Raw genomic sequence first — 27,044 nt, 5'->3', positions numbered from 1 at the left:
GATTCGTGCTCTCCAATTTTTACTGCCATGACTTTGGGATGGCTGAGTCACACGTATGCAGAGGAGTCATGTGTGACTTATGAAGGTCTTTCTCAAACAATTGTCTATGAAAACCTTACAGCAGCTCCACACAATTACATTTTGTTTATAATAGATTTTTAGACTCCCCTCTATTCCCCTGCCCCAAAGTATACCTGATGCAATTGTTATTTGGGGGAGGGAAGGAGAAAAAGGGTAGGAACTTACTGTTATCCACAAGTGCAATGTAAAATCATTTTAATAGTAGTTTGAAATTTTATACCATGATTTGTGAGATATACAATTTAATGTGGCGGCCATTCTGCAAACTGCTTCACCAAGCACCAATCATTCTCTCTCAGATGCTTAGCTAACTGGTTCTTGCTCATATGCTCAGGAAAGTGATCATCATTTGTGGGGTTAGGAAGAATTTTTCCCCTAGGTTAGATTGGCAGTGATGTTGGGAGTTTTTTGCCTTCCTCTTCAGCATGGATAATAGCATAGAGAGTACACTTACAAAGTTTGCGGACGATACCAAGCTTGGAGGGGTTGCAAGTGATTTGGAGGATAGGATTAAAATTCAAAATGATCTGGACAAACTGGAGAAATGGTCTGAAGTAAATAGGATGAAATTCAATAAGGACAAATGCAAAGTACTCTACATAGGAAGGAACAATCGGTTGCACACATACAAAATGGGAAATGACTGCCTTGGATGGAGCACTATGGAAAGGAATCTGGAGGTCATAGTGGATCACAGGCTAAATATGAGTCAACAGTGTAACGCTTTTGCAAAAAAAAAGCAAACATCATTCTGAGATGCATTAGCAGGAGTATTGTAAGCAAGACATGAGAAGTAATTTTTCTGCTCTACTCCGCTTTGATTAGGCCTAAACTGGAGTACTGTGTCCAGTTCTGGGTGCCACATTTCAGGAAAGATGTGGACAAATTGGAGAAAGTCCAGAGAAGAGCAACAAAAATGATTAAAAGGTCTAGAAAACGACTTATGAGGGAAGATTGAAAAACTTGGGTTTGTTTAGTCTGGAGAAGAGAAGACTGAGAAGGGACATGATAACAGTTTTAAAGTACATAAAAGGTTGTTATAAGGAGGTAGAAAAATTGTTCTTCTTAACCGCTGATGATAGGACAAGAAGCAATGGGCTTAAATTACAGCAAGGGTGGTTTATGTTAGACACTGTCAGAGTGGTTAAGCACTGGAATAAATTGCCTAGGGAGGTTGTGGACTCTCCATCATTGGGGATTTTTAAGAGTAGGTTGGACAAACACCTGTCACGGATGGTCTAGATAATACTTAGTACTGCCTTGAGTGCAGGGGACTGGACTAGATGACCTCTGGAGATCTCTTCCAGTTCTATGATTCTGTAGGATGCAGGCCACTTTCTGGGATTATCTGGATATATTTTACCTAGTCAACTCCCTGCCATACAAGGGACATTTGGCAGTGGTGCACCTCAGTCCCTCTTGCTCTCTGCCTCTGGCACATAATAGTTAAGTCTCTTGTGAGCTGTAATACTTTGGTCTAAGTTCAGTTCTTGACTTCAGTGTAGGGGTGCTGCTGGTGGCCTGTGATATACAGGTCAGACTAGATAATCTGGTGGTCCCTTCTGGCCTTAATCTCTATGACCAATTTGCCTCAATCCTGATCTAGAAGGTCCAGGCCAACATGGGAGAAGTGCTACTTCCACACCTGCTTTACATAAAACCAAAGACAAGTTAGATGTACAGCTGCAACTTGACCTGAAGTCCTGAATTATAAGAATTTATCTATATCTGACACTGTGTCTATGTAGCTGTTCTAGTCAGAAGCTACATCATCTGCTAAAACAAGCAGCAGTTTGAATCCTCTGAAACTGACAGTATAAAAATATAGTATATTTTTCAGAGCTCTGCATACAATATTTAGCAAAAATGTGCATTGCTGTCATTAGAAAATGCTTATACGTAAATTTTATCAAGAAAATACATTTAGGGAAACCTACATTGACTAAAAAACTATTGGATAACCCTGAAGAGGAGACCACACAGAAGGAAGATTCTTCTCACATGGATGCCTTTTTCATTGCATCATAGATTTTACATGCTCTTTGTTGTGTCCTGCCTTTTTCTCTGTGTGCAATTAAACTGATTTAAAGCCTTAGTTTTACACATACATTGTTTATCAACCCTACTCCTAATAAATACCTAGGACATGCTGCTTATAGCATTATGTTCTTTTCAAGATGGTACTGACAATTAGCCACCTCAGATTTAATTGCCATTTGATTAGAAGGATCTTTTGTTTACCTGCAGTCAATTGTTTTAGTCTTAGAGAGTACTCAGGAATGATATCTCTTGCAGATTACTGGTTCCTTCCTCTCTCCAGGAAAAAGAAGATGGTTTTGAAACTCTCAAACTCGTACGTAATACTTATTATGTTAGTAGATAGCAATTTCTAGCAGGATTGCATATTAGTACTATATTTTTATTATGATGTTATGTCATATTTTACATGTGTTTTAATGACTAAGCAGAAGGCTATAGTTAGCCATTAAAACACATGTAAAATAAAATTCTTGCCTCAAAGAGCACGATAGTCAGGCTACTCCCTGAAGCATATCAGCTAGCAATTAGTAGCATCTTCATGTTTGTGAGAGCACTCCTTAGCGTGGGTTAAAGCCAGGAGTCCAGATATATCTAGAAGCTTTACAAATAATCCTCTCATTTTCAGGAGTATATTTAAACTATGCTAATACCTGACACATGAACTATAACACACTTCAAGAGAAGTTGGGTTCAGATCTTTCAACAGAATACTATTCTATGGTCTATTTTGTTATTTAACTTAACTTGAGTTAGACTATATACTTTGGTTTGATTTTGTGTGATGTCATCGCTCTGTCTGAATTGTGTAAATGAACCAGTTTCATGAGTGGCTTTGAGATACACGACAGCAGCTACACACTAACATTTGAATATGTCAGTTAACTGACACATTTTTGAACACTTTCCATGCTCTAATAAATGCTTTAAAACACAGAAATCACTGCAGAAACATAAAAAGTATTTAAGAACAGGAAAAAAACACACACACTCTTTGAAGTTTTTACCTTTCCCACTTTTTAACCTCTTTCTAATAGCAAAAAACGTATTTGGGTACAACAGTGGAATTTGAGTCATCATGACCAAATGATTACAGTGCAAACCCTAGATTCTTCTGTGGCTCTGCAGGCTTCTGGTCCCCATGGTAACTAAACCTCAGATATTGTCCTCCACTCAGCTGGAGGACTAAGTATTGGGAGGCTTTTGTGTCTGATGAGATTTCTTCCACAACCTTCTAGCAACAGACCCTAGTGCTTCCTCCTGACTCTTTTCTAATTGAGATGCAAATTAATCTCTGTGGCTGATTACACTTCCCTTAAAGCTACTGATAAGTGCAGCTGTAACCAGAGTTTACAGACTTTCCAACAAGTGACTTCAGCTGCCATTATTTGCATGAGGCTGCTAGGACTTTATAGTTCACTATTTAGGAGATGTAGAACAACTTCCTCTTAGGCAGTGCAAGCATTTTATTCACTGCATGTTGTTTAAATTTAAAGTGAAAATGAAAGCAAACCATTTGAAATAAATGTTTTTTCTCTTGTCCCAAGAATTATTCTGCTCTTTGCACCATCTTTCTGACTCCACTATTATTCCCTGTAATGCAATTTTTTACTTTATTCCCAAATTTAGGTCATAAACACATTTCAGAAGCCCTCTAATTGTTTTTATTGCTGTTCTCGGAATGCCTTCAGATTTGTCAATATTTTACTGCTACTGAGATGCCCAGAACTAACTGGAATATTCCAGGTATGGTCTCAGCGTTGACACACTGCTCTACATCGCTATCATTTACCACACCATAGCATCAATTACCAGTTTCCACCTATACACAGAATAAAAAGAATCTCTAGTAATTTTGTGGTAATGGCTGACAAATGTTGACTTTTTAATGCGTTGTACTTTTAAGAGAATGGGAACACAGTTTCCACGCTCTGAGTAGGGTTGCCAGGTCTCTGGTTTTCAACATTTTGAAAGGTTCCTATTGAAAGGGGATCTGTACAGTGGCCAGTCATATGTACTGACCGGATAACAGAAGTCCAGTTGCCATGGGTAGGGGGGCCAAGGGATGAGGTGCTAGGTTACCAACCCATGCCGGCCCCTGCTCAGCGGGGGTTGCCTCCTACCTGCATCTTGGGAGCTTGCCTGCCCAGTCCTAGCCCTGGGGCAGAGGGAGCCCTGCTGGGATGGGGGGAGGGGGAGCATAGGTAGGTGAACAAGACCAAGCGAGGAGGACGGGAGTTTGGGGGGGAGGGCCGCGAGCAATGAGGGCGGGACCTCAGGAGAAGAGGTAGGGAGAGGGGAGGTTCCAGCTCTCCTGCTGTAGTGTTCAGTTTTCAGAATTAGAAAGCTGGCAATCCTAGCTCTGAGATGCACTTCTTTTATACATATGTACCCTAAAGCTGCAACAACTTTTTTGGTGTCCTATCCCCAGTGCAAAATTTAATTTGCTGTCCATTCTCAATCTTCATTCATCCAGCATTATTGCTTTCTGGGTTTACCCTTTCCATTGAATATTTTTGTTTTAATTATTTCACTCCCAGGGGCGCTGGAACATTTTTTGGAGTGGGAGTGCTGAGCTGCACCCTTCTAGCCCCTATTTCTGCCCTCCCAGCCCCTAGAGCTGGGGCTGGGAGCAGGGACGTGACTCCAGGAGGGGGGAAGGGCCACAGCTAGGGGCATGTGAGGAGTCTGAGAGCCCCCGGGGCCCTCACAGCAGGGCCCCACATGCGGGCCAGTGGCCAGGACCCTGGGGCTGGCAGTGGAGCCCTCGGGAGTCCCTGGGCATGGGATTAGCAGGACCCTGAGGCTGGCAGCGGAGCCCCAGGCATGGGATTGGCAGGACCCTGGGGCCAGCAGTGGAGCCCATAAGCAGTAGTGGGGCCGACGCCCAGGACGCCAAGCGTAGAACCTGAGGGTACTGAGGTATCCCCCGCATCCCTACTTCCTGCACTTATGTTCACTACAGATTTCTTAACTAGTGTTTTTCCAAGTTGAATCTTATTTTGTTATTTCCAATCTTACTAGATAGATCCTTTTGAATTATTTCCTTTTCCTCATTTAATTTTGGAACACCTGCAGTTTTTATCATCTGAAAATTTTATTAATATGGTAACTAACCCATTTCTTTTTTGTCATTTTAAAAAACTGAACCCCAAAGAACTTATGATCTCAGGACCTAATTCTGCAACTCACGCCAAGTAGCACTTACTCATGACAGGAGTCCCATTAAGTGGGACTAGTTACTCAGCATGCATAAGCATTGTAAAAATTAGGCCCTAAACAAGGATGTATATAAGACTGGACATAAACTTCAGCACCTGCTAGACATCGTCCCTGCAACTCAACACATCATCATCATTACAATTTGATTACAGTTCTTCAGCTCATTTCCAGTCTATGTGGTGCTGTCCATACCTAGGAAAATCTAATTAAATGAGGGTAAGATTTCCTGAGACATCAGAAAAGCTTCAACAATATTTGAACACTGTTCAGTTATTGAAACTACCATTTTTTGTAATTCTGTCAAAAATGTGTTCATGATTAACTCGTGATCCCAGTGCTGATGGTTCTATTAACCTGTAGATGCTTAGAAAGTTTTTCTCTGTATTTTTTGTATTATTTTACTGGAGTTTGGAGCAGTTCTTTTCTCATGAGGAATTACTGGGAGATAATTATCAGGAGGATGATTATTCTTTCCCTTTTTAGAAGAAAAGAGGACGTTGATCTTCTCACATCTTATAACTCAATCATTACCTTATTCAAGTACTTCTGTTTAAAAATCACATGGTGCTGGCCAAGGAACATGTTAGTTAGTAATCCAACATAAATTTTCTCCTTAACACAGTCACTCTCAAAATGCCAAGGTTGGATATCACCAAAATACAACATATGAAAACTATGGAAACGTACACATATCGAGCTTTTCATTACGTTATTAATTCCTGAAGTTTCTTCCTTTTGGTATAAGAATTTTATGAGCATATAGGTACATAGAAAATTATAGTTGTATATATGAACCTTTTGCGCTTATCCTGTCAGTCCCTCTTCATTCCTTTCCTATTTCCAAACAATAGCCTGACAGATTCCTCCACCCAAGAGTCTGAACCCAAACAGCTGACTTCTCATCCCATGACAGATAAGCAGATCCTAGAGTGCTCTGTTCTATCTTGTTTTCCCCATCAGCAATCACTTGCTTCAATGAACTCCCTCTGGCAGGGATCTCCAACAAAATGTTCTGTCCCTTTAACAAAGTCACCAAACCTTTACTTTGTTTTTAAAAGGGAATCTTTATTGTCTCTCACATCCAATAAAAGTTATTTAGGACTTTCCAACCTACTCGAGCTTTTTCTCTTCTCTAATGTCACCTTGCCACTACATTACCTGTTCTGAGGTCCAGCTGCCTCTCTCAGGCTCTAGTATTTCTACTTTCCGTTCACATCACATTACTACATGCACAGTATGGTTTGATGCCAAAATGCACATGTGCAAAGTAATGATGCAGCTAGACCTCACAATGCCTCCAGAAGGGTTCAGTGGCATGCCTCATACTTAGTCTCTCTCTGTGTGTTGCATTTAAGTATAGCGAGAAAGAAGCCTGGCAAAGGTTGGGTCACAGCAGGCTGGTGAAAACCAAATGCCTTTGGCGCGTGGAGAGACTCTAGAGAGCCTTAAGGCTTGTGGGAGATGAAAGTCACGGTGATCTCTCTGTACATTAGGTGGATGGAGCTGTGACAACCAAGTAATTGGGGACCTGTTTATGGGTACTGTTACCTTAATAGGAACCTTAAAAATGGTTTGTTTTGGAGAAACAGCTGAATGATACAGTTCCTTATGAAAACCAGTTTACTTATCCCTAGTATTCTTGTATGGATATATTTATTTATATAAAATAAATTTTTTCTTCTTAACCCAGTCACCCTCAGACTCCAGCATATTACCCTCAAATGGCATTACACACACTCACACACACAGAGTTAGATATATACATACATACACCCCCACTCCCACACAAGTGCTAGGGATTAGTCAAGTGGTTCTCAAAAGGTAACTGTATCAGACCTGAGCTCTTTCTTTAAAACTAATCCAAATCTCTGTGTGCGCGCATGCACACACATATTTATATCACCACCTATGCCACAGACTCTGATGCGCAAGCATGAACTGTTAAGATATGTGTTTTAACATGTACACAGTGCTCTGAAGTTAGAAAATGCTACAGTACTTATACTTGCTATGTATCATTGTTTTTAGGTGAAGGAGCTCAGCTTTAGAGAAACAGGTTTGGGGCCTGATACCCAATGATCATGATTTGATTTGATTTTAAAATTGTAACCATAGCAAGTGGCAAACTTCCAGTTTTCAGCACTCTAGACATTGAAATACGTCCACTGATTGCCCACTAGGGAAAAAAATAAGCAGATGGCAGTTGAGCTAGCCCTCACCACTGAGAAAGAGCAGTGACCACTAGATAAAGGCTAAACTTGACAGATTCTACTTAGCCCGCTGAGGAAGTTATAGGAAAATCTAGGAGAGACAAAGGGCAAGGATGAACATTACATCAAATCATATCTTCTGTTTTCCTACTGTGTTAAAAATCGTTTTTTCCCTTAGAGATAATGGCATGTTTTTCACTCTTATAATCTCTGTTACTGTGTTCAGGTTACCAGCAATACTAGACTGATTGTTTTATTGTCAGGCACAGCTTAACACATCTGCTCATTCAGTCAAGGTTACAGATAGAAGGAACTACTTTGACAGTAGTACTTAGCTGAATTACCCACTCATGACACAAAAGTGAAAAAGCTAGCGAGTTTTCAGTCTGCTTTTAAGTACTGACATAATCTTATAACTAAGGTATTGTGTGGGCCTGCCTGTGCAACTCCAAACAACTTCCCCTAGTTTAAAATGAAGAGGAAAAACAAAAAAGTAATAAAATATTATTTAGTTTCTTTAATTCTTATGCAAATCTTCATTTCTGAAGCTTTTCACAAACACAATGAATCAAATTCAGCTCTTTTACAAAAATTAGTATTTCTTACGTAGTCATAGTAACTAGAAAAATTGAACCTAAAATGTAAATACCTCTGATAAACTCTAACAAAGCCATCTGTCCTTCATCACAAAGACTGAGCATTCCAGTTGTTTCGTCTCAGGAAAATCAAGTGAGGCCCTCCTCATTACATAATTGAAAAGCCTCTAAATTAAAAGCCTCCAAAATAAACTGAAATAAGATGAGTGCTGATCCATAGAAACATATGGGACTGTTAGCAATGTGGTTAATGAAGCACACTAGAGTAATTTTATAACATTAGTGGCATTAAGAGAAAAGAAAACCAGAATGTCAAGTAACAAGTGATTTTATGCGATTAGCCTGCATACCATACAAGAATAATAATTCACACTACACAATTCTACAATACTGAGGCATGCCTTCCAGTTACCTATAACTGCTGCTGGAAGAATGTGTTCTCAAAACTCTAAGAAGCAATGTGGGTAAAATAAAAAATGGACATAAAGACTGATAAATATCAATACCATTGGCCAACTCCTACCTATCTTATCGATGTGAAGACTTCCAAGGACGACTGTGGAATTACTTGCATTATTACATACGGGAGTAGAACTGGGCTCCTTTTGTAAATATGAAGCTAATATAAACAATTATTTTCTCGTGCTAAAGAAATTTGTAAAGTATTCCCTCTTAAAGTTTAAAGCACCATTATATCTAACAGTATACCTGTTGACTTTGCATTAATAGGAAAGTCCAAAAATGCTTGTATTGTGATCCTTTATTTTTAAAGCATACCATATCAGACTAAAGCTCAGCAAAAATGAGTCTAAAAACATGCTGCTTGATATGAAGAAAGCTTTGACATTTTCCTGATGCACAGTTCTTAGCATAAAGTCCAACTGAAGAGATCTCATTTGCACTTACCTCTATCAGGAAAATATTTGTACTTATGATTCCTACATTCAAATTGCATAAAATGCACAGAGGGAAAGGATACAAGCTCTGGTAGAGGGGTATGAGAGATTTCACAGCTCTGCTGGCATTGATGCATGTGGCACATATAAGGGTTGGCAGCAGTTTTGCAGTCACTATTGCTCCATCAAAGAGAGGACCAAAAAATGGGACCTACGAATCAAAAAACAGAAGTGATAGTATTTTCAGATACAGCATTCTCCAGTCTTAATTTCATGGTATCACTGGGGGTGGAGGGAGATTTTCAAAGGCACAAATGGAAACTAGGTATTCAGTCCCCACTGACTTTCCAAAGGAGTAGGGCACCTAACTTCCCTTTGTGCCTTTGAAAATCTATTCCAAGGACATGATATTAAATCCTGCAAATACACAAACAGAGATCAATGAGGTTTTGGAAGGGAAGATTACAAAAATGAAAAATATCTGACCCATTATCTCTTTATAATGAATCTCTTCCGCTATTTACAACAGAAACAAAATAAGCATGTGATTATATGTACCAAATAATCTTCTAGTAAGACATTCATGATGATATTTTGTTTTCAAAAAAACATACATTTGTTCAGATCTGGCATTGTGCTCTCAGCTAAATATTTGTATACCTAAAGTTTTGCCACTGGATATTCTTCACAGATACCATCAGTTCCCATCTCTCTTGGAGACCAGGAAGGTACTAATAAATAGTTTTTTACAGTCTGACTGCAGACATAAAAAAAAATGGATTGTTAGAATAGTTCCTACTGCATGCGTGTTAGGGACGTAGTCTCTCCTCCATCTCATCACTTGGGCTAAGATCAGAAGAAAGGTAGGTCAATGAACATAGAAGAAAATTCATACCTAGTAGAGTTTAGTTTTGGTAAGTACTGCAAAGCAGGTTTTTTTGTCGTGGATTTTCCTCCTCAGATTGTAATTTTTGCTTGAGCACAAAGCTATAGCTTAAACTGCAGCACATATTCAAGTTAAGAACAGAAAAAATTGATGGCAACTGTCAGTATTTGCATTTATATATAAAAGTAGCATTAAGATACAATGTGGAAATAACTTACATACTGTATCGCAAATCTGTTAGGTGATGATTTGTCTAGCATGGGCCATGGGGACTGCTTTACCCTCTTATGCCCCAGACCTTTAGATGCAGCTAGTGCATGTTTGTCCAAAGGGGACCAGCCCTCCTCCCTAATTAAACATCCATTTGAATACTGACCGCCATAACCCATTTTGAATGAAATGAATCTTTAGGTGTATTCTCATAAACCACAGCACTGGGGTGTAGTCATGAGTCTGGAATTTCTGTCTAGCACCCTGAAGAACAGGCACACTAAGAAAAGTATAGTTTAATGAAAAAGGTAACAAGAGTAATACTGAGGTCTCCAAGGGATGCAAGAAAAGATAAACTCCCCAAAGAGGTCAAGAATCTGGTACAGCTGGTAGGTAAACTTAAGTGGAAGATTGGATTAAGCTAAGTATAAAAGTAGGGCTGTCAAGCGATTAAAAAAACTAACCATGATTAATTGTGAGATTAATTGCGCTGTTAAACAATAATAGAATACCATTTATTTAAATATTTTTGGATGTTTTCTACGTTGTCAAACATATTGATTGCAATTACAACACAGAATACAAAGTGTACAGTGCTCATTTTATTTTTGATTACAAATATTTGCACTGTAAAAAACAAAAGAAATTGTATTTTTCAATTCACCTAATATAAATACTGTAGTGCAATCTCTTTATCATGAAAGTTGAACTTACAAATGTAGAATTATGTACAAAAAAAACCCCTACATTAAAAAATAATATAGCATAAAACTTTAGAGCCTACAAGTCCAATCAGTAGTACTTCTTGTTCAGCCAATTGCTCAAACAAGTTTGTTTACATTTGCAGAAGATAATGCTGCCTGCTTCTTGTTTACAATGTCACTTGACAGTGAGAACAGGCATGGCACTGTTGTAGTTAATGTTGCAAGATATTTACATGTCAGATGCACTAAAGATTCATATGTCCCTTCATGCTTCAACCCACCATTCCAGGGGACATGCATCCATGCTGATGACAGGTTCTGCTTGATAACCATCCAAAGAAGTGTAGACTGATGCACGTTCATTTTCATTATCATGAGTCAGATGCCATCAGCAGAAGGTTGATTTTCTTTTTTGGTGGTTTAGGTTCTGTAGTTTCCACATCAGAGTGTTGCTCTTTTAAGACTTCTGAAAGCATGCTCCACACCTCATCCTTCTCAGATTTCATAAGGCACTTCAGATTCTTAAATATTGAGTCGAGTGCCGTAGCTATCTTTAGAAATGTCACATTGGTATCTTCTTTGCATTTTGTCAAATTGGCAGCGAAAGTGTTCTTAAAACGAACAACATGTGCTGGGTCACCATCCAAGACTACTATAACATGAAATATATGGCAGAATGCGGGTAAAACAGCAGGAGACATACAATTCTCCCCCAAGAAGTTCAGTCACAAATTTAATTAATGCATTTTTTTTTTAAACAAGCATCATCAGCATGGAAGCATGTCCTCTGGAACGATGGCCGAAGCATGAAGAGGCATATGAATCTTCAGCGCATCTGGCATGTAAATATCTTGTGACATCAGCTACAACAGTGCCATGCGAACGCCTGTTCTCACTTTCAGGTGACATTGTAATTAAGAAGTGGGCAGCATTATCTCCCATAAATATAAACAAACTTATTTCTCTTAGCTATTGGCTGAACAAGAAATAGGACTCAGTGGACTTGTAGGCGCTAAAGTTTTACACTGTTTTGTTTTTGAGTGCAGTTATGTAACAAAAAAACCTACATTTGTACGTTGCACATTCATGATAAAGAGATTGAACTACACTACTTATGAGGTGAATTGAAAAATACTATTTCTTTTATCATTTTTACAGTGTAAATATTTGTAATAAACATAATATAAAATGAGCACTGTACACTTTGTATTCTGTGTTGCAACTGAAATTGATATATTTGAAAATGTGAAAAACATCCAAAATATTTAATACATTTCAGTTTGTATTCTATTGTTTAACAGTGTGATTAATTGCAATTAATTTTTTGAGTTAATCACATGAGTTAATTGTGCTTAATCAACAGCCCTAATAAGTGCTTTATTCTGTTGACCTAAATGAAGATTGGTATTTAAAAATAGATTAAGGTAGATTTCTGGGTTCATATCGAGGCCACAATCCTGCACCCTCAACTGTACACTGGGACCCTAGTTACTGCATGCAGTGTTCACAAACACTGAAGTCATAGAATCATAGACTTTGTGGTCGGAACGGACCATTATGATCATCTAGTCTGACCTCCTGCACAACGCAGGCCACAGAATCTCACCCACCAGCTCTGGAACATTGTGCTCATTGCCCACAGATTGTGGGCTTCCTAAGCTCAGGAATGGAGCAGAGACAAGGGGTCCAGGAAGATAGAGGAGGAAAAATGAGAGACATGGATCCCCAAGGGGGTCTAGTGTGCAGATGAATGGAGAGACACAGCCACATCATGGACACACATAACCATTGTTGTAGAGCTTCTAAGTTCTGCAAAGCTTAGAAACATTAGCTCTGCAAAGTCTGATGTGATGATTGTTAGTTCTTCCAAGCCAGGGCTGTTTTAAATTAATTCATAAAAATGTAAGGAAAATACATTACTAAAAAGTCTATGAAAATTGAATTATTTGAAAATATGTAGCTGTATCTTCAAGGATGCTTTAAAATAATTAACATCTTAAACAAACAAAAAAACCACCACCACCACCCCAGCTCTCAGTCACTAGATAGACACCACAAATTCAGTCAAGATCAACCAACCAACCAACTCTAACTGAGCCCCTTTTCTCACCATTCAGATACTACTGTGATAGCTTCAATATAGAAACCAAGACAGTATTAGATATAATTCAATGCGTGTAAGATAAATACATTTTGCTGAGAGGTTAAACACTACATAGCTATCCTCAGCACATCTAACATGTAAACAAATATTTTCATAAGCTTTTTAAGATTTAAAATGTGCTTAGTTTTTATATTATGTATAACTGCAGAGTTAATCTATGAACTTGAAAGCAGCAGTGTGCTTCTGGTAGATATTACCTTATGATATTCAACCTAGATATTTGTCTTCGCTGAATCTTACAAGTGGAACCTCACGTAGAGTTCCCCTCCCCTGTACAGCCCCCCTTGATGAGTTTTATAAGGGAAAAGAATGATCTGGCCCAAGGTAATTAGCTTCTTGGCAAAGGGGCAGTAATGGCAAAAAGAAACCAAACCCCCCACCTCTTAAAACTAGTATCTTATAGATATGCAAGATGCTGACAGGCTCGCCCTGTTGCATGAGTTAGAACTGCAACACCTTTCATTGGTTTAGAATCTCTCCCTAAGGAACTGTTCACGTAATGTAGGCTGACAACTTGCAGTACTCTCAGTACCTCTGACCATCTCAAGTAAATGCTGGAATAAGCACAATATGTGGAGAAGCCCAAATCATTTGTAAAGTGGAAAAATGTGTGGAAATACACATAAATAAAATCAATATGGATGGTTAAAAGAAAAATGAAAAATTTATAATAGATACTGATTTTCAGAATAAGTCAACCATGACCTAATTTCTCCATCACAAAAATCAAAATGAAAAAAACTAAATGGAGCTAGTAGTAATTATCAAAATTTAATCTATGGATTTTTTCCATCTGTACTGGGGCTTATAACATAAATAAAAACCCTCTATTATTCTTCTGCAACCGCTTTGTGGGTGACTGTGACAGTCATTCAATAAACGGACAAAAGGAATAATATAAATCCCCTGCATCAGGGGAATCCCTCTAATTAGAAGTGGCAATGAATCACAGAAGAAATTTGGTTTTAATATAACATCTGCAAATGACAGCTGTCTTTTGACACAGTTCTTGTTAATGTCATTCCTTTACTTAAAATAAATACTAAAACCAGAAAAAATAGATTAGGATAAAATATTTCCATAATTTAACTAATTTTGGATGATTTTCAGCACATGCAGTTTAAAATTTAGAGCCTTCATCAATTTCTATATGCAAGATTTCGTAGATTCCCAGCTGGAAAAAACAAAACAATCTATGCCACAGACTTTCTACAGCATCAAGTTTTGTGCTGACTCTGTTTTTAAATTAAGAATTGCAAAGAACAAAACCATTGTAAGTATAAATTCATTTGAAAACTTTATGAAAGGAAGAACATTTTTAGAAGTATTGAGATAGGGATCAGAGAGTCAGATCTGTTAATTTTGTATGCCAGGTGTGAATAACGAGGGTATACACTTATAAACAACATATGCAGACCTCACACATATTTTCAGTTTGATATTTTGGTGAGTTATGAATGTAAATGCCCAGACACTGATATGTGTTAGTCAGTGTATTAAGAGTTAATTTTAAAGAGGTTTTAATATCCACATAAACAAACAAAGCAGTTGATAATGTAAATCATTGGAATTATAAAATGAAAGTAATATTCAAATATTCTTATTGACTATCAGTCATACCCTCATATTAAAGAAAATAATTAGAATCTTGGAAATGTGTTGGGTTGTCTTAAGGCAGCATCACACAACGAGTTACTAAATTTTTCATGACATTTTCTGAAATTCAATAGGTAATCTTCAACAAATGTCAAAACATTAAATGTTTCAAAACTGAGCCATTTTCATCTACAGAATCAAATGCTAGATTATGACACACAAATCTATTTCAATATTACAGCCCTAAAGAGAAAAAACATGTATTTGTTCCATTTATGATTGTATTTTCTTAGTATTCAAGAGAAGTATTTCATTAAATCACCTTTTGAGCTAATGTCAAATGTTTTTCTGAACAATACAAAATTTAGAAGGAAAGCAGAATTCTGAAAACTGCAACTATTCTTACTTTGTACCACAGAAGAGATTTTTTTATTATCTGTATAACTAACAGTGTCGTAGATATTTATGGATAAATGTGAAGACAAGGTCCCTGCCCTGAACAGCTTACAAAGTAAGGGCTCAATCCTGCCAACATGTGCAAGTACTTTTACTCATGTGAGTATTACCATAAATCTACTCATCTGCATAAGGATAGGTCCCATAAAAAATGGTTACCTACCTTTCGTAACGGTTGTTCTTTGAGATGTGTTGCTCATGTCTGTTCCATTCTAGGTGTGCGCGTGCCCACATGCACAGTTCTCAGAGACTTTTGCCTTAGTAGTATCCGTGGGGCTGGCTGTGGCGTCCTCTTGAGTGCTGTGCTCATGCATCGGTATATCAGGTGTTACCAGCTCTATGCCTTCTCAGTTCCCTCTTGCCAACAACTCCAACAGAGGGGCAGGAGGTGGGTAATGGAATGGACATGAGCAACACATCCCGAAAGGTAGGTAACCATTTTTTCTTCTTTGAGTGCTTGCTCATGTCAATTCCATTTTAGGTGACTCACAAGCAGAAGAAACAGAGGTGGACTCGGAATTCACAGTCTTGCAGCACTGCTCTACTGAAGCCAGCGTCATCTCGGGATTGCTGGGTAAGCACATAGTGAGAAGTGAAAGTAAGGACAGATGACCAAGTGGTGGCCCTGCAGATATTTCAAGAAAAAAATTCAAGGAAAGTATGGGCCCCTTACTGAATGAGGGAGGAAAACTAGTGACAGAGGATGTGGAAAAAGCTAATGTACTCAATGCTTTTTTTGCCGCTGTCTTCACGAGCAAGATCCACTCCCAGACTACTGCACTGGGCAGCATAACATGAAGAGGAGGTGACCAGCCCTCTGTGGAGAAAGTGGTTCAGTACTATTTAGAAAAGCTGAATGAGCACAAGTCCATGGGGCCGGATGCACTGCATCTGAAGGTGCTAAAGGAGTTAGCAGATGTGATTGCAAAGCCATTGGCCGTTATCTTTGAAAACTCATGGTGAACAGGGGAGGTCCTGGATGACTGGAAAAAGGCTAATGTAGTGTCCATCTTTAAAAAAAGAGGAGGAGGAGGATCCGGGGAACTACAGGCCAATCAGCCTCACCTCAGTCCCTGGAAAAATCATGGAGCAGTCCTCAAGGAATCAATTCTGATGCACTTAGAGGACAGGAAAGTGATCAGGAACAGTCAGCATGGATTCACCAAGGTCAAGTCATGCCTGACTAACCTAACTGCCTTCTATGATGAGATAACTGGCTCTGTGGGGTTTGTCCGATGTGGCGACCGAGGACTGGTGAGATGGGAGCATCGGCATAAATGGCATGACCCAGGTATTCCAGTAAGGCCACTGCGCTGGCCACAAGCCCTGCTGCCAAGTCAGCACTGCTGTGGCGGATGCAACTTCCAGAGCCCAGTTGCTACAGTGCAATCTCAGTGAGGCGCTGGACTCCCTCTCTATGCTGGAGAAATCCTCTTCTGGTGACCAGGGCAGGGCCTGGGTGACTGGTGCCTTGAATAGTCAGACTGGTGATGGGAGTAGTGGGAGTGGCGTCATGTTGGGGAGTGTCCCCAAGGGCTTGGTGATGGTTACTGTCAGCGTGAAGATGACTGGTGCCGACTGTAGGGTGACCAGTACCTCCCTCTGGGCAAAGCCTTATGTGAGGGCGGAAACCGGGAGCGGGACGACAGTGATCAGTAGGGGCAAACTGGTGACTTGGGCTGAGGCAGAGATCAAGGGACCGTGACAAAGGGATCTGCCTTGGCTCCGGAGACTGGCGGCGCTCACTCACCTTCTGGAAGGCCTTCACAGATGGCTTGTCCTCGTAGGGAGCCTTCACCAGGTTCGTTGCCACACACTGTGCTGGCTGTGGTGGGAGAGTCCTTTGGTCTCTGGGCGCCAGGAGCTGAGAAGGTGCTCACTGTGCCATCAGTCTGGGCCCCCTATTGCTCCCCGGAGTCGTTGGTGGATCCCTTAGGGGGTAAGTAGGTCCTCTTGAGAATGTGTCCCCTTGCATCTCTGGCGTGGGCAGGCGGACCAAGCGGGGTCATTTGCCCAATGCCCCTTGGTCCAACTTGCTCAGTGCCAGGTTCCTCCTCTGTCTTCTTTTTGGGCATCAGCGAAGGGAATCAGTGCCGGGAAGAGCCACTACATACTGAGGCTGAAGTGCTGGGCATTCCTGAGGCTAGGCAAAGAGTGGCCTCCATGAGGAGGCCCTCAAGCGAATGTCGCACTCTGTGTCCTGAGACAAATGTTCTTACAGATGCGACACTTTTCTTTAATGTGGGATGCCCCCAGGCACTTCAGACAGCTGCCATGCAGGTCACTAACAGGAATAGGTCTGTTGCAGTTAGAGAAGGGCTTAAAACCTGGAGACCAAGGCATGCCCTGTCTGGGGCAAAGTCCCCGTCGGGACCCGAACTGACTAGCTATAGTACTTAACAGATACTTACTAACTAATCTACTATAAAAACCAAACTATTTATAGCTGGAACATGAGGTTTGGTGAGTAGGAAAAAAAAAACCGCTGATCACTTGTCAAGCAAGGGGAAGAAGCGCTCCGACCAACCACCATGGGCGGTGAGAAGGAACTGAGAGGGTGCAGGGCAGGAGGCGCCTGATATACGGACGTATGAGCGTGGCACTACAACCAGCCCTACGGATACCGCTAAGGTAGAAGTCTCCAACAATTGTGCATGTGGGCGTGTGCACACCCTAGAATGGAATTGACATGAGCAAGCACTCGAAGAACAACATATGATATGCAAACCAGGATGTGGTAGGAAGGAGAGCAACAAAAAGTTGCCTTGTCAGTTCCATGATTTGTACGGATTACTTTTTATGTGAATATCTTTCAGTATATCAGGTGGAGGGGTGGCCTATGGTTTATAGGTCTCCTTAAAGAAGCATATTTTCAGGAGGACTTTGAAGAAGAAAGAAGAGGGTAGACAAATTTTGGACCAGGTCAAGGGAAGGTCCAGGCAAAGGTATGTATGAAAATTATTTAATTCCTGGGTTTTATAAAAAATTAAACAAAAGTTGATAGGTGCTGTTAACATGTATACACAAACACCCTTTATGCACACATCTCTTTTTCAGTGCAGTATGGACTCAGAGAAAGTGAATACAGAGAGGTATAGAATTGACTTTGCATGACAGTTAATGAATGCATGCTATGAAAGACAAATATTCAGAATGTCAGTGTGTAACACGGTGCTGGGGCATCCACAGCGGTGAGCCCTCATGTTACCTCTCTGCCTCATCAAAAGTGAGGAGTTTCTTGGTGAGAAAGAGGGGGGGGTCACACAGTAAAATATGGAGTTAACAGTATTTTATTATTAATAAAAATATGTATGTATCAATTGCCAAGTATACTTATAGCACTTCTCAAAATGTGTTAAATCCATAACAAAGAGATTTCAGTTTAAGGGCCCAAACCTCTGAATTGTTGAGAATGCTTAATTCCATCTGAATTCAGTGGATGCTGAGGGTGTTCAGTACATTTCAGGACTGGAATATAAATCCCCAGTTGTGGACTCTGATTCTATCGGAATGTTAGCTGCACAAGGAATACAAGACTGGGCCATAAATCCATATGAACAAACAGACTCGAATTATCAATTCCTATGCACTCTCAATGCCCATGCTGAGGCCCATTAAAATCAATGAGACTCCATGCAGTCATAAGCTTTCACCCATGTGGATCTTTTTGCCTTAATGAGGGAGTTTGGTTGAATAAGTAAATTGAATATATATTACAATGTTCTCTCTTCAGTAAGTTATGTAAGTTGATATTATTTTAAGGAGCCAAAACAAGATAACCTTTTGAAGAATCATAAGTGTCAGAGGGATGAAAAATAAATAGAATAATAGAAATAAACTGTAGTGGGATAAAATTTACAGATGTGGAAAGAAATATACCCCTTCTTGGACCACAACTAATTCTGAAGTAAGATATCCATGAAACACAAAATAAATATTCCCCACATTGCAAACACCTGCTTCATTACAATCACTGAGAAAGAATATTTCTTTTTTTTTGTTGTTGTATATACTAAAGGAAGGCAAGGTTAAATAAACCTTTTGAGTATAACTACTTCAGTTCTATAGTAAGCAGCACTAGTTAAAAGACTGGGGAATGGGTAAATTATAGTACCAAATGGCTGAGAATTAATCTCTGATGACTAGCTGCAATCTAACGAGGCATCTGTGTCCCAGGGAACCCACAGTATGTCCCTGGCGGTATGTGTAGTGTGTAGAGTCTGCATGGCATTCTTTGTCCTCATTTGCAGGCAGCTTTTCGTCTCATTGTTTAGAATATCCTCATGCATCTGTGACGCGTGGAATGCATTCATACTAACAGACTTACTATTGTTTTCTCTCAGAAGCTTTGTTGAGTAAAGACTGCATCACAGTTCCTGATAATTATATTGCTTAATTAATCAAGACAAAAAAAATTTGCAAATCATTGCCTGGTTGCCAAGCAGGAAGATAAAAATGAAAACAATACAAGCTGAAGCAATATAACAAAAGTAACAGCTATCTGATCAGAAATTCTTATATAATGAAGCTATTAATGCTAAATCGGTTAATGTTAACATTGCTCCAGGTGTCTCTACTTAGATGCAAACAAAAAGGCTAACATTATGTATATAAAAGGCCAAATGTTGCCATGGATTCTGTAACCTGATAGAGATGACAGCCTTTTCATTTGATTAGGGAATGCAATTTAAATACCAGGGACTGAAGCCAAACAACAGACATTTCTCTCTGCAAGCCTCTTTCATTCACCCTGGGGTCAGTAGCTGGTGAACAAAAGGTCAGCCACACTTGCCCTGGAAATGTCTGGATTAATTTTATTACATTGTAATGGTTTGTACTTTAAATGTAGGGATAACTCTAAATTTCCAGTTGGCTATTATTCTTTATGCCTTTGGGTGTTTTTTTGACTAATATGTAAAAGAGACAGCTTTTCTTGGATCGATTCACACAATTTTCAAACCAGCTTATAATGCTAAATTCTAAAAAACGTTTACAAAACTCTCATAACAAGATACTGTTGGCTATATTATTGTATAATACTTCAGCATTCTACGATGTCATTTTCACTACTTTTAAGTCCCTGACACTTTATATACTCAAAATAAAGTTTAACAGCAATAAAAGGTAATAATTTTAAAGTTGCAAATTCTAAGGTTTATTTTTGTAAATGTATGTTGACAAATTATTAAACTGTAGAGTTCTTGTATCTTTTACTAAGTTCTGAAAGATGTATCATATTTATCTTGTGGCACCTTATAGACTAACAGTCGTTTTAGAGCATGAGCTAACACGGCTACCCCTCTGATACATATTCATCTTGAAAAACATGTCACTGGATTTATGCATCATTTCTGCACTTGGCAGTGCTCCAAGACAAATATCATCCTTTATGTATGAAGGAGACGATATTGTGGACTACAGTTACTTTTATAAAATAAATGTTGCCTTGAAAAGCTAACATATCAAATATATTAGAACCAAAATTTACACACGCGCGCGCGCACACACACACACTCTCAGCATTTAAAACATAAAAATCCCATATTTATGTATACAACTTTTTAGACATTGGTTGCTTTTGCTTTGAGATTGAAATCCACATTTACAAGGAAGCTGAAAAAAGTTACACTATTTTAAATTGTTGACAAAAACAGAAAAGGAATTAAAACAAGTCTTACAAAAACAAATTGTTTGACATGTCACACAAAAACAAGGAATCCTTAAATCTTCCCAGTGAGTCAGATTACTGCAGAGGTCTCAGACACTGTTTGAGGGTATATACAGTACCATATGTGCAGCAGTAGCTAAGCATGATGGGGTGAATTAATGCCAAGTGAAAGCCTGAACTCTAAATTCCCTTGCTTTTATTAGTTTAAATCGATCTTTGCCATTGTTTAAAAAAATATTTCTTCTCCCACATTTTTAGAATTTTGAAAGGCTGCCCCAAATGCTAAGCATTCATGTAATATGAATATGTTCTTAAATTCAGAACTAGCCATTTAAATCTCTCCCCAGATTAAATTTTCAGAATAAAGTTTCCTTTAAACTACACAAGAATTGTTGGCCATTTGAACAATGTTTATGATGGACACAAAGTAGTCAAAACATACCTCTGGTTTCTTCATTATCTCTACGAAAAACATGTGATTCTTCATTGGATAAATAATAATTAAAACATCTCCAAAATCTGTTGGTATAATACCCCTGCGGTAGTTCCTGGTGTGCTCAGACCAGACGATGTGAACCTCATCATTTCCCAAGTGACGAAGCTGCAATGGCAAATTGGCTCTTTATTAATCAGAGTGATAACAACAGTTTATGAGGGGTCATGACTTACAAATTGAATTACAATGCTTGACAGTAGAAATATTTCATTACAGAAAAGGTTAAAATGTTGCTTTTTCTATGCTTGTTGGAATTAAAAGCAACTAAATAATTTGCCTTATTCAAAACACAGTGTTATTTAATGGTATGATTAAGTAATTATCAAATTATCAACTTGCATGAGGTGTACATACATGGTATATATACAGATTCCTGTGCTAACCTGGATTATTAGATCAAAATGTTAATTAGCAGAACGTTTTAATTCAGTTAAAATATTATAGCTTTCACAGTGATAGCAACTGCTATGATTCAGGTTTCCATTTCACACTTTCCATTGTGGCTCCACATATCCTATTTTTTCAGGCATCTGCAAGATTCACTTTTGGGTCTGACACGTACTGTGCTATATCTGTGTCAGAAGGCAAACTCTGTTTTGAAAATGTGAGCAAAATCTCTGAAGTAGTTTTGAGTTATGACAGAATGGGAGAAAAATTACCTTTTTAAAAAAACATAAAATGTGTCTGAAGTTTAAACTTGAAACGTAGTATAGGAATAGTCCTTATTAAATAGTAGTGCCTTTTCTTTGTGAGGAAAAAAATGTTTGTTATTTAACAAAGGTAAAGTCATTTGAAAATTACATATTGAGCATCCACAATAGACTGCTTCTGCTATACACTTTACCTTGACATTATATCTATTATTAAAGGTGATATTTACCCTTGTGCAGAGGGCCAGCAGAAGACCTGTGCAATACTTAAATTCCATTTAAACCTTAAAATAGATAAAGCTGGTGCTTAAAGTGATGCATAGGCCTTGTTCTGGCCTTCTGTATAGTGATGAATTTCACTCTACTAGAATTGGATGCAGCAAAGAGTCCTATGGCACCTTATAGACTAACAGACGTATTGGAGCATGAGCTTTCATGGGTGAATACCCACTTCGTTGGATGCACGTAGACTGCCGCAGGACTCTTTGCTGCTTTTACAGATCCAGACTAACACGGCTACCTCCTGATACTGGAATTGGATGGTAATTTTTAACAGTAAAGGATTTCTATCAAAGCTGCAAAACAACATTGCGAGGATCAGAATGCTAACAACAGTACCTTTGCTTAGGACATAAGACCTGTTATACAGTAACTCAAGTTCACAGCTCATTATTTGATTTTACTTGATACAGACAAGTTGCTGAATTTATTTCTCTAATTTATACATACAAATGAAAAATCCATTTCAATCTTATCTACAAAACAAGTGATCATCGGTCCCTCATTCCGCAGTTTTGAAATGTGTAAACACTACACGACGTATTTTTTTCCCCTGGACCAATACAGATTAGCGTAAATTAACTTTCTCACTATCGTGTCCATGACTACGAGCATTTCATTATTAACTAATGATATCCGATGACAGATAAAAATAAACCATAATGTGTGAATATCTGATGATATCTGATGACTGAGATAAAAATAACCATAATGTGTGAATATTGTAACTATTGTAAAGTAAAAAGGTAAAAGATAAGGTAATATTGTAAGGTAAAAAGGTAAAAGGAATGTGGAAGGGAGTGTGGTGCGTTAATATATTAGTTTACTAGCTGAACAACAGTAAGGGCCCAATTAGGCCACTTGTACTCACTGAGCAGCATTTTTGAAAACAGTTCAATGGGATTATTTTTGGAAGTGCAACTCAGTGTAAATGAGGATTAATATATATAACCCAACTCATCAAATATAGGCTTGGAGTTAAGACAGAGTTCTAGTAGTAGCTTTGCAACAAATTAAAAACCTACTTTGCTTGAATTTCAATAAATAACATATATGAGTTCACAGAACACCCTCTACATAGATTACCCAACCACACAGGAAAATGCACAGGAGAACACAAGCACATTCATTTAATTGTAAGATACAAAGTTATGAAGAAATGCCTCCTATAATGTTCTGCCTCAGAGTATTTTGGAAGGATAAACAGCATCTTCAGGTGTATAGAAAGCAGTGAGAAAAACATTTTTTAAAAAGGAACATCTTTTTTAATCATATTAATTCTTCAACCAATGATTTCTTATATTTATCAGCACTTCTCATTCTGAAGAATCCCAAAATACTTTACAAACATTACAGTGATTGCTCCACCTACGTCTGAAATATAGCCACTTCTAGAGTGCTAACATGGTAGCCATTCTGAATCAGCAACACCATATTTTGTAGTAGGACTTAGGTACAAGAGAACATCCAAAACAGGAGGAAATTAAGCCAAAAGAATGTAATTTTGCTAGTTGCCATTTAGCCAGGAAACAATGGCTTACGCCCCTACTTCTTGCGAAAACCACAATGGCATACTTAATGATCACACATGATTGGAGCCTTGGTTTTATGTCTTTTCTGAAAGATCTCTCCCTTCAGCAGCATAGCGCTCCTCAGTACAATGCTTTTGGCATCAGTTTGATACTCATTTAGAAGACAGACAGACACCTACTGAATCATGAACCTCACTTCCTATAGCTCCTAGGATTCTCTGAGACGTTACCCATCCAAGGACTAGCAAGGCTACATTCTGCTTCATCTATGAGATATAACACAATCGCAGCCCAAAGTAACATGCCAGAAACATGCATTTGCTTTACATTAGAATGATAATCGCTTTTAAAGCATAAAAGACCATTTATCATAATATTTCTTATCTCCTTGATCAGTATTATTATTTGTACTACAATAGTGCCTAGGAGCCCTAGCCATAGACCACATTGTGTTAGGCACTGTACAAACAAAGAACAACAAGACAGTCCCCACCCCCAGAGACTTACAATCTAGTGTACAAGACAAAAACCAACAGATCGATATAGACAGATGGGAATACAAGTAAACGATGAGATAGTATTGGTCAGCATGACGGGCAGTTGTTTCTCCACACCAACAGCTTAACCATTGTCAAGTTTTTTGTACATATCATTGCAAAGGAGAATTTTGAGGGGGGATCTGAAGGTGGGTAATAAGGTAACTTTGTAGATGTTTATGCCAAATGCCTTCGAAACACAGGGGGAAACAAGGGAGAAAGCACAAAGGTGCCTGTTTGAAAATTTAACAAGTGGGCAGTGGAGACTGGCATCATGGGCCAAGCAGAGGCGAACATCGACAGCTCAGTAGTGAATGAGAGATAAGTAGGGTGGGAATTTACTAAGAAGGCCTTGAAAGTGAAGACAAGCAGTTTATGTTTGATTCAACAGAAAAAGGGGAGCCCGGGGGGGATTCAAAGAGAGAGTTGACATTGTCAAAGTGATGGGCTAGGAAAAAGACCTTAGCAGCAGCATTCTGAAGGATATGAATGGGGAAAGATTGCATTTGTCAAGGTCAGAAAAAAGAATGTTGCATTAATCAAGGCGCAAGATGATGAGAGTTTGGGCGAGAGCTTTAGCGGATGTACAAAGGCCATATCTTAGAGATTTAGATATAGCTTGGCTATGAGGACCCAGAGAGAGATCGGAAACGAAGGTGACACTCAGGTTATGGCCTGCCTGATAGGCACAATGGTAGTGTTGTCCACAGCGATAGAGAAAGGAGATGGTAGGGAAGATGTTGGAGGGGGAAGATTAGGAGCTCTGTTTTAGCCACGTTTATCTAGATATTCATGAGATGTCAGAGAGGCAGATGGAGGCTTTATTTTGGACAGAAGACAATATGGAGTAGAGATGTAAATCTGTGAGTTGCTGGCCTGGTTGTTAAATTTGTGTTCGTGGATGAGATTATCCAGATATGAAATGTACAGGCAGAAGAGAAGGGGCCCTAGGATAGAGGCCTGTGGAAACCCCACAGAAAATTAGAGGGCAGATGAGGAAGGACATGCTGAAGGAGAGATTAGAGAGAGTTAGGAGGGGAACCAGGAGAGGACATAGTCTTGTAAATCAAGGGAGGAAATGATTTCACTCAATTTTCAGTGAATTCTGACAATATTGATTATATTATAATACTGTTGTTTTTTTTAAAGATCAGCTTTTGTGTTTTGCTAAAACATTGTTACATTGTCAATGACAAGGAATAGTAAAACCATAATACAATAACTGTAGACTTCTTATTTGGATCACTGAAAAAAAATATTTTGGATTGTGTGTGATATATCTAAAGCTTCTGAGCATAAACTAAACAAAAAAGGGACAGTTTTGGGTATGGCCAAATAAGCAAATAAATGGATAATTTAGAGCAAAAGTGACGAGTCCTCTCTCCTCCAATATAGATAGTTTGAAAAAACCAACCAACTGACCATGAAAAAGATAAAATAACTGGAAAATAAGACAAACAAGTAGATTGTCATTTTAAATTGAGCCCTGCTCTGAAAGGTACTGGAGATGTACATTAGCAAATATCCAAGGAAGGAAGCTCTTGCAGTTGTTTGCATTTTCCTTCTCAAAACTTCATAGATTAGTATTAATTTATAAACTGCACATAAAGACAACTTTAATAATGTGAATGAGATTTACACACATTTGTTCAAGTACAGTCGTTTCCTTAATGTCTCAATTAGATCAAACCATGAATATACATATAACTTTGGTCAATTTATAGCCTCTAATTTGAATTATGCCATCATTAATCATGTCTCGGCTGCACTCCCTCAGCTAGAATATGTGCTTCAGAATGTACTTGTCAGTTACAGCATAAATGCTCATTTTTCAAGCCTTACAAAAACAACTTCATGTTCTGAGGCTAGTTGCACGCCGCTTCCACTCACTCACTTGAGTAAATAGTTTTAAAGGCACTCTGCTTTAGCTAGTCTGCATGCTGCCTGCCAGGCAACACGCCACTGCTGACACTGGTCATGGTACACACCTAATAGTCTGACCTCCTTTTCCTACTAATTGCATTACTTAGCCAGCTGGCTCCAGAAAGGAGTCGTCTGTTTGATTGAAGAATTCCTGCTTTTGGGTAGGCATGGCTGCTACTTTAACTAAGTAACAGTCAGGCCTGACATCCCCATTGTTTGTCTGACAGTGAGCCCATCCTAAAATCTAAGTTTTATTTGTAAATTAACCAAGAAACTTCCTGCCAGAACAGCGCTGCCTGGAGACTGATAATGTGTGCCTTTCATTCCCTTTCACTCTTACTGTATCACTGCCAATTTGTTTTTCTGCTGCTGGCCAGCCTTAGGCTATAAAAGCCTTGTAAGACATAAGTGCAATTATAGTCCTGGAGTCAAATGAATTGGACAAATCCAATAGCACAGCTCTGTCCCCACTTTGCAAACCCCTACAGCTGTTAGATTAGCTGCTAAAAATCTAATCTAGCTAGAGCTAACAAATTTCTGAAGCGAAGGAGCAAGAGTTCAGTATAGGGTTGCAACCAGATTTCTGAATTGAAAATGCTCTACTATGACAATGGGAGAAGATGGAATAAATCACTTTGAAATTTTGCAGCTCATTTTTAAACTGTTAGGTACAATTTAGTTAGACTAAGACAAGGAACTGTAGGGTGCTGTTACTGAGATTGATTTTTATTCTAGCTGTGAGATATCCGATAAAAGTTTTAACACTAATGATGCTAAATCTTACTGCTGGAAAAGGTACCAGCTGAATTTTGATTATGTCAGCAGGAAAGCTTTTTTTCCAGGGCCAAGTCTTTTAATATTATTTGGAGTTGCAGTATTTATTTTAAAAAGAGCAACAACAT

At 38.7% G+C, this 27,044-nt stretch overlaps 1 protein-coding gene across 3 annotated transcripts in view; it reads right to left on the bottom strand.

Annotated features, from left to right (window-relative positions):
- The window catches only part of RALGAPA2 (Ral GTPase activating protein catalytic subunit alpha 2), a 309,497-nt gene that overhangs the window by 84,999 nt on the left and 197,454 nt on the right, over positions 1–27,044 (bottom strand). For all 3 annotated transcript variants that reach the window (XM_050951273.1, XM_050951274.1, XM_050951275.1), the window contains 2 exons: positions 21,169–21,327; positions 9,126–9,253 (listed from right to left, as the gene is read on the bottom strand). In XM_050951273.1, coding sequence (XP_050807230.1) covers positions 9,126–9,253; positions 21,169–21,327 — 287 coding nt within the window. The remainder of the gene's footprint in view (positions 1–9,125; positions 9,254–21,168; positions 21,328–27,044) is intronic.

Source organism: Gopherus flavomarginatus, chromosome 4 (assembly GCF_025201925.1).
Source record: "Gopherus flavomarginatus isolate rGopFla2 chromosome 4, rGopFla2.mat.asm, whole genome shotgun sequence".
Taxonomy (NCBI): Eukaryota; Metazoa; Chordata; order Testudines; family Testudinidae; genus Gopherus; species Gopherus flavomarginatus.
Note: the sequence above shows the minus strand (reverse complement) of the source record. Positions and strands in the feature narration are given on the sequence as shown.